The sequence below is a fragment of the Caretta caretta genome, chromosome 24 (assembly GCF_965140235.1).
Source record: "Caretta caretta isolate rCarCar2 chromosome 24, rCarCar1.hap1, whole genome shotgun sequence".
Taxonomy (NCBI): Eukaryota; Metazoa; Chordata; order Testudines; family Cheloniidae; genus Caretta; species Caretta caretta.
Genome location: NC_134229.1, coordinates 19,425,190 through 19,433,692, shown reverse-complemented (window position 1 = coordinate 19,433,692; position 8,503 = coordinate 19,425,190). Strand labels below are relative to the sequence as shown.

Genomic DNA, 8,503 nt, shown 5'->3' with positions numbered 1-8,503 from the left:
ATTCAGGGGGTGGGAAAAAGGATAAAAACAAAATTCTACGTGATATAAATTCTGGGGTCATCCCCTCTTTAAAAACCAGAGACCCTGAAAGGAAAGCTGCCCCCAGATTTAAAATCATCCCCCCAAAAATATATATATATGTATATCGAAGTAAAAACAGCTGAGCGCCCCCTGCCCCATGTCAACATACAGGGTCCTGGAGAGAAGGCGGCCCAGAGAAGGGTTAAAATCTCTGAGTTAAGGCAGCAGAAGTCAGCCCCCCAGCCCACCCCCCCCCCCGGGGCACCGGCTCCACCTCTACGAGTCCTTGTTCTCCAGTGAGAGCTGGGCCGTGGCGTGGGGCAGGTCGGTGCTGACACGTCGCCCACCCCCGTCCAGGGCGCCCCCGCCCTCCCGCTCCCCCTTCACCTTCTTGTCATCCGCCTCATCGGGGCCCCCCCCCGCGCCCGCCTCCAGCCGCTGGTCCTCGCTCCAGCGCCTCTTGAAACGCAGCTTGAGGGGGATGCACTGGCCGCTCTCCTCGCCCTGCCGGGGGGCCAGGGCTACCGGGGGCTCCCCAGGCTTCTCGGGGGGGACGGGGGGAGCCTTGAACACCTCCTCATCTTCCTCGCTGACGTCCGTCACCTCCACCGTCACCTCCTCCTCCTCCGACTCCCCCTCCGAGATGGGCTCCACCTTGATGCAGGGCAGCTGGGGTTCCGGGGCGGCCCCTTCGCCGGGGGGTGCCGGCACCTTGTCCCGGTTCCGCCGGCCCAGCGGGGGCGGTTGCAGTTTGAATTTGAAGGGGGCGGGGGGCTCCTCGGGCGGGGGCGGCTTCTCGGGGCGCTGGGGCTGGGGCACAAGGATGTGGGGGTAGTGGAGGAAGGCCCGGGGGCTGAGGTGGTAATTGTAGACGCTCTGAGTGTGCGCCTGCAGGTAGCGCTTCATGTCCTCGGGGTTGAAGGAGAAGTGGGAGCCGCCAGGGTACATGGGGCTCAGGGTGGGCGAGGGGGTGTAGTTCATGTGGGTGGGGGTGAGGGGCAGGGCGGGCGAGAGCTGGGGGGGCAGCAGGGCGCCAGGGCCGGCCATGGGGGACACCGGGAAGGGGCTGAGGGGCTCGGGCCCGCGGGGCCGGGGGTAGGCGCGGAAGAGGCTGTCATGGGCCAGCCGGGGGTGGGCGGGCAGGGGGGGCCCGCGGAAGCCGCCCCCCTCGCCCGGCCCCCCGCCCCGGCGCCCCTCCTCGCCCAGCGGCTCCTCCAGCTCCGAGGTGGCCGAGGTGGCATCGCTGCAGTCGCTGACCGAGCCGCGGGCGAGGCGCCGGGCCACGGCCGAGAAGACGCCGGGCGAGCGCAGCTCCTCTGCCCCGGGCGACAACACCTCCGACGGCGTGGAGGGCGGGAAGCGGAAGTGGGAGCCGCCCGAGGGCACCGGCGGGGCGCTCTGGGGCACGGGGCCGCCTGCCACGGGAGGAGAAGGGTGAGGGGGACCCTCAGCGCCTGCCTGGCCCCCAGCGCCAGCCCACCAGCCCCCCGCCAACCCCCGCCGGGATGAGCCACCACCTCAGCACAGCCCCCCCACCCTGCCCGGCCCCCCACCATCAGCCCCCATCCCACACACAGCCTGGCCCCGCTCCTTCCCCCCTCCATAGTAACCCCAGTCCAGCCAGTCCTCTCCCATCCCCCACACCTACTATTTGCCACCCCCACTGCCTCCAATCCCCCCCATCCATCCTCACAGCATCCCCCACTGTGTCCCCACCCGGCCTACCCTCCCCCACTGCTCCCCCATTTTCCACCAAGTCCCCAGGCCCCGAGAGGTACCCTCCGCCCAATCCTTCCCAGAAGGGCCCCCCTTCCTCCCCCATCTACCCAAGCCCCCTCACCTGCCATGCCCATGTCGATGAAGGGGTAATTCACCAGCACCAGCTTGTTGAAGTTGAACTTGTAGGTGAATCGTTTCCCTTTGGTTTTGTGCAGGATCCGTTTGTTGTAATAGTACCTGGCAGGGGGAGCCAGGACCATCAGCCCCCACCATAGACCCCCCCCCGGATCCCTCTCCCAGCCATAGCTCCCATCCCAGGTCCAGTGGTTTGGGGGAGGGGCCTGGGAGCCAGGACTCCTGAGTTCTCCACCTGCTTCTGGGAGGGGTGGGGGGCTGGAAGCCAGGACTCCTGGGTTTTCTCCCCAGCTCTGACACCGACGAATGGTGTGCTCTTTCCCTGCCTCGGTTTCCCCACCACCCCCATGGCGCCCCCACTCACCTCAGCGCCCGGCTCAGCTTGTCGTAGTTCATCTGAGGCTTGCACTTGCGGACGCCCCACAGCCGCGCCACCTCGTCGGGGTCCTTGATCACGAACTCGCCGTAGTCGCCCTGCCAGGCGATCACGTCGTGGTACTCCTCCTTGCGCAGCAGCTCCAGGATGAAATGCCACAGCTGGATCTGCCGCGAGCCGGGGCTGGACTCGGGCTTGTAGGCCCAGTCGGGGAAGGCGAACCCTGTGGGGGGAAGGGGCGGGGTGTTAGCCAGCACAGGAGGGGCACTGGCCCTTTAAGGTCTGGTTCACATGGGGGTCCAGAGCTGCCCAAACTGGCCCCCCTCAAAACAAAATGACAGGACCCGGGAGGCAGGACTCCTGGGTTCTCTCCCAGCTCTGGGCGGGAAGCGGGGCCTGATGGGTTAGAGCAGGGGCTTCTGGGAGCCAAGATTCCTGGGTTCTCTCCTGGCTCTGGGAGGGGAGCGGGGTGTAAGTGGTTAATGCCCCCCATGCCAAGTCCCGGGGTGTAGACACAAGGTGTGTGCGTCTTCCCTGCCCTGGGAGGGAACAGGAAACCGGGTGCCGCCAGGAGCCTGGGACACCCGCCAAGCCGCTTCCAGTCGGGGTCCATGGGCCAGCTGGACTACCCCGCCCCTCACTCCCGACCTGCAGCTCCCCCATTTCAGGGCTCATGAGAAGTCCCTGCACCCCTGAGGCTTGCCCCACACTGAGTTGTGGCTGCCTCTGGCATGGGGCAGAATCCAACCCCCCCCATATGGGGAGTAGCAGCCTGAGGCCCCCCCCAGCCCTGTGAGAAGGGGCTGGGGGTGTCTGTGCCGCGGGCAGACAGCTGAGGTCAGCACCTCCCAAACAAGCTGCCTCTGTCCAGCCCCCTCCCCCCACCTTATCCCTGCCCCCTCTGCTACGCCCCGCCTCCCCCCCCCCAAGCTATACCACCAGAGCCTCGCCAACCCACGGCCTCCCCCCCCACACCCTGGCAGGAGGCGGCTCCTCCAGGGGCACAGTTTAGCATAAGGCTCAGCCCCCAGCTGGGGGTCTGGTCTCTGCACCTCGACCCCCCCCAAAACAGGTAACAGGCCGCACAGACATGGGCCATTTCCCAGCGTGCTGTGGGGCCACCCCCCCACACCCTGCCCGTCTCGCCAGCCAGACTGGCTGCGCCAGCAGCAACTCCCGAAAACCACTGGCCCCCCAAAAACACCAGGGGGAGCCACAGCCCCTCGACCTCCCCAGCACCCCCCACCCGGTTAACCCCATCAGCACCAGGCCCTCCCACGCAGCCCAGCTGGGGGGTGGGAAGCTGACCCCCCAGTGGCTGGAGGGTGTCCTTGTCAAGGGGCACAGGCCAGCATCCCAGCCCCTGCTGGGGGGGCGGTTTCCCATTTCCCAAACCCCAGGCGCTCAGAGCCCATCAATAATTCAGAGCCTCTGTAATGGAGGCCGGGCGCCGCAGGGGTGGGGGGGGGCGCGAGGCCAGAGCCGCAGACAGAGCCATTAGGGCGATGATCTCACCCCCCCTCCAGCCCAGCCCCCCCTCCGGCAGGGGTGGAGCAGAGAAGACCCCCCACACACACAGCTCAGAGACAGAGGCAGCTCCCACCCTTGGGGGCCAGGGCACCCCCATCCAAACTGGGGGGGGCACCAGGAACGGGAGGGGCTGGGATTGGAGGAATGCAGGGTAACACCCAGCCCTGCACCCCAAAGCACTGAGGGGGTCTCCCCCAGTCTCCTGCCCCCCACCAACCCACACTGGGTGCCGCGGGGCCTCGGCAAACGCATCCAGCCCACCCCCCTCCAGCTTCCAGTCTCCAAGCAACAGGCAACAGAGCGAGCCAAGCACTAAAAATAACCCGCCAGGAGGCCGAGGGAAGGAGCAGGCTGGGGAGGGCCCCTGGCACCCACACTCCCTATCCCCCCCCCCACCAGGAACCCAGGTGATCAGGACACCTCCCCTCCCCCACCTCCCTGGAGTCCCACCTGGGATGCAGCCATACAATTGCCTTTTACTTTCCAGCACAGGGCCATGTATAACCAGCCCCCTACGCCCTACCCCAGAGGTGGCTGCATCCCAGTGCCAGGCGAGGGCTCCCTGTATAACCAGCCTTTGCACCCCACCCAGAGGGGCCGCATCTTAGTGCCAGTGAGGCCCTCAGATCTGGGGCAAGGAGCAGCTGGAAGGAGACATCCCCCCTCCCCGGCAAAGACCTTCTCTCCAGGAAGATCAGGTGGGGTCACTGGTCCAGAGGATCAAGTGGGCAAAGAGGGCAGGAAGAGGAGGGACCATGGGGTCTGAAACCCCCACCCCCAAATCCCCACTGGCCCCAGCCAGATAGCTGGAAGCTCCCCTCCCCCCACGGGCCCCTCCCCCCCAGCCTCTGACTCAGCCCCACTTACACACAGGGGCCTGTTCTTGCTAATTAGCCCAGGGAAGGGGGGGGCTCTGACATCAGCCGCCCGCAGAGATCCTGTGAATGGGGTCACTGTTCCCCGGCTGGCGCTGCCAGACACGCGGGGTGACCCCCCTCTGCAGCCCCCCCAACAAAGCCTTCCCCAGGTGCGAGAGCTGGGGGGGCTGCGGGTGAGGGGGGCCACACAAGGATACGTGAGTGGGGCACTGGGGGGACACTCCAGGCTTCCCCCACCCTACACCTACTGGGACTTTAGGGGGCACCACCCACAGACCCATATCTGTGGGGCTGAATAACCCTCCCTTTATTGCTGTAGGGGAGGCAACTGAGACACCCCCCCCCGTGGTGGAACCCCCATTCCAATGGCTGCTGGTGGGGGGGAGGTGCCAGAGCCAACAGTTAAGTAGAGGGGCCCTGATGAAGGATCAAGGGTGCTGATTCCTAGATCCAGGTCTGGGGGTGGTTTGGGGCCCCCAGCCCCACCTCTGTAAGAAAGAGTTGAGACAGCAAACCCCCAGCCAGGAGCTGGAGCATTCCTGCTCCCCCCCCCTCACCAGCCACTCAGGACACTCACCGAGCCTACAGCCTGCCCCCCAATCCCAGCAACCCCCTCTCGTGGCCCCCCCAAACACACTCCTTGAGGGGCCCCCTGCTCTGTCCCCCCAGAGGTGTCAGTTCTAGGCCCCCCGACAAAGGCAGAGCCAGCTCAGGAGCCAGTGACTAAGCTGGTGCCCACTCTCCCGCGGGTGCCCACCTCCCGCCCGTGTCCCCATCCCCCGCCAGCTCTCCGCCAGGGAGAAGGGGGCGGGGGGGGGGCACAAAACCACAGTCTGCTGGCAGGCGCAGCCCCCGGGTCTGGCATGAGCCGCCGGCAGCCTGGTGCCAATGGGTGGGAAGGCCAGACATGGGGGGGAGGGAGGCCGTGCTGCCACCCGCCCCCCGGGCCATGCCAGCTGCAAACTCCTGGGAGCATCCCCCCCACCCTTCAAAAGGTTCCCCCCTCGTATGCAACCCAGCTGCCCCATAACATCCGCTCGGCTGAGCTGGGGGGGGGGGGAGATGTTGGCTCTGGGGCGATCCCAGAGAGTTGGGGGGCTGGAATTCGCCGGGGTTCAGCCAGAAGAAGTGGAGCCCAGCCCCTGCCCACACACAATGCACCGACTGTTCCCTGCCCATCTTCCCTCCAAGTCTCAGCTCCCAGCCAAGCCCCCCCCCCCGGACATTTTCCATTGCTCCCTAAGTGCGGGCACGTCTGGGGCGCAGACCGGCTTGGGGAGGGGGCGGGGGAGAGACACGATTCACCTCTTTTCCCATCTCGCTGTGTGGGGGTGGGGGGGGCAGGACCCCCGCGCCCAGCCCCACAGCAGGGCCTGCAGAACCCCCGGCCCTGGGGGACAGAACTGAGGTGTTGGCGAGCGGGAGTGGGTGGGATCTGGAGTTGGGAGCCCTAAGTTTGGTGTGTGTGTGGGGGGGGGGAATGGCGTCACTGTCTCTTTAAGCGCCCCCCCCCCCCAAACCGCACCACCTCTGTGACTAATCCCTGGAGCCAGCAGCTAACAGAGCCGGGATCGAATTCCAGCCCCCCCCCCCCCGAATATTACATCACTCCCATTCCTCCAGCCTCAAGCCGCAGCCTCCGGCTGGGGGGGGGGACCACATCATAGCAGGGTGTCTGCGCGCTGGGGGGGGGCTGGTACAGCCGGGGGCAGAGCTGAGCGCCCCCGCCCGCCCTCAGAGAGCCTCAAAACTGGGGGGCCAGTACAAAGGGGATGGGAGGCTAAGGGGGCCATCGGCCAGCAGAGAGCGGGAGGGGGGTAAATCCGCGGGCTCTGATTTCGGGGCGGGGGGGGGTCTCGGTCGGCCTGTCCGGAACTTTCCCAGAGTCGAAGACAGGAAAAAGTTCTCCCGCCGCACTTATGGGGCGGGCGGGGGGGCGAGACAAGTCTGAACAGAAGCGAGCAGCACTTCAAAAAAACACCCAGATTCCTGGAGACAATGGGCTGGGGTGGGTGGCGCCAGGGGGGGAGGGGGAGCCCGGCACAAAACCAGCCAGGGGGGAGGGGAAGGGGGGGCAGGTCTTTGCAGAGGGAGTTCCCCCCCCCGTCCCGCACAGGCAAGGGGACGGGGCATTTTCAAGCAATGAAGCCGCTCAACCAACCCGCCCCCCCCCCAATTCAGCTTCCCTCCTCCCGCCCCCAGTCCCCGGCCAAAGTCCAGCCACAGAGTGGACAGTGACCCCCCGCCCGCCCCACGGAAAGCTGGTTGCAAAGTGGCTTCTTCCCCCCACCCCATCCAGCTCAGCCACAGCACAATCGAGCCCCCCCACCCGGGTAAAGTCCGGAGCTAAAGGCTACACCCCCCCCCAACTGTATTTAAGGTGGTATAGCCTCTGTTTGTAGTTGGGGAGGGGATCTGGGTCAGCGATAGCTACGACCCCCCCCCCTTTCGGTGTGCTGGGGGGGTAAAAATCCAGAGTAAAAGGCTGCCGATTAACCCCCCCACACGCACACCGGGGAAGACCAAGATCGGCGCTGGGTTTAAGGTGGTATCGTCCTCTCAAAGGAGGGGAAAAAAAGTGTGTGGGGGGGGGGAGAGAATTCCAACCGGCTCGGTCTTCCTGGAGGGAAAACACACCCTGCCGCCATCCCCCCCCAACACAAACATTAAAGTGGGGGCAGAGATTCGCCCCCTCCCCCGCCGGGCGCCACCTTAACGCCGCGTTGTTTGTCGGAAACAAAAAGTTCCTTTTCGAACGTTGAGTTTCCAGTTCGGAACTTTGCAACTTTTCTCTCCCCGGGACCCGGGGGGGGTAGAGACCCCCCCCCCCGCATGGGCCGACAGCGGGGGGGGGGGGTGTTACTAGCCCGGGTGGTATCCGGGGGTGCAGCCCGCCGCGCAAAATAATGCGCCCCCTCCCCCAGAAGCCGAGAGGCGGAGTCACCCCGGAGCCCCCCCAAGCTCCCCTCCCCCCACGCGCGGGGCCCCCCACGCCGCGGCAGCAGCTGGGGCCGGGAAATGCAACAGGTCCCACTGCGCCAAACTCCACCGCAGCCTGCCCAGGAACCCCCCCAAGCCGTGGGGTGGGGGAGGGACCCACGCGCCCACCCCGGAGCAGGACCCACGAACTTTCCAACCCCCCGCCCCAGCCACCTCCATCACAAGCGCCAAGGGCGAGTCCTGCCAGCCCCCCCCAGGCCTCACCCCCCCAGCTCCTGCCCCCCACCGCCGCCACTTGTGTCCCCCTCCTCGGTACTTCTGCCGCCCCCCACTGCTCCCAGCCCCCCACTTCCTCCTCTCCCTGCCCCCCAGGCCCCCCCACATCACTTGCTCCCAAGATGCCCCCTCCCAGCCCCCCGAAACCTTGGGGGGACACCCCCACCTCCAAATCCCTCCAGCCCCCCCAAGCTGGAACCCCAGCCCCCCAAAACCCTGGGCGAACCCCCGCCCCCACTTCGTCCAGCCCCCCAAAATCCTGGGGGCACCCCCTAACTTCCCATGCGCCACGTGGTCCCAGCCCCCCACGGTCCCCACCTGCGTCCGCAGGGGTCTTCATGGCTCCTGCGCTGCAGCCGCCGCCGGGTCGGACTCGGTCTCTTCCCCCCCCCGGCTCCCCCCCTCCGCCCCTTCCCGGCCTCATATGGAGCCGGGACGCCCACGCCCCCTGCAAGGACGTCACCGCCGCGTCGCCATGGACACTGAGCCCGCCCCCTCGGCCGGCTCCGCCCACAGACGCCGGAGGGGAGGGGCGGCTTAAAAGGGCCGCACAGAGAGTGGGGCGGGAATGGGGCCCGATGGGGTTGGGGTATCCGGGGACAGACGCGGGCATCCAGGGTAGATACGG

At 66.8% G+C, this 8,503-nt stretch overlaps 1 protein-coding gene across 1 annotated transcript; it reads right to left on the bottom strand.

Annotated features, from left to right (window-relative positions):
• Positions 1-40: 40 nt before the first annotated feature.
• Positions 41-8,269, bottom strand: ERF (ETS2 repressor factor). The gene is made up of 4 exons (XM_048828153.2): positions 8,194-8,269; positions 2,240-2,474; positions 1,862-1,977; positions 41-1,436 (listed from the first exon to the last, which is right to left on the bottom strand). The coding sequence occupies exons 1-4, from the start codon at positions 8,213-8,215 to the stop codon at positions 298-300; spliced, it is 1,512 nt and encodes a 503-aa protein (XP_048684110.1). The 5' UTR covers positions 8,216-8,269; the 3' UTR covers positions 41-297.
• Positions 8,270-8,503: the final 234 nt, after the last annotated feature.

Bases quoted from the DNA above. Each gene is read 5' to 3' on its own strand.
- ERF (XM_048828153.2), bottom strand. From the start codon at position 8,215: ATGAAGACCCCTGCGGACGCAG. The intron at 1,978-2,239 runs GTGAGTGGGGGC...TCCCCCTGCCAG, and splicing joins AAGCTGAGCCGGGCGCTGAG to GTACTATTACAACAAACGGA. The intron at 1,437-1,861 runs GTGAGGGGGCTT...CTCCCGTGGCAG, and splicing joins CATCGACATGGGCATGGCAG to GCGGCCCCGTGCCCCAGAGC.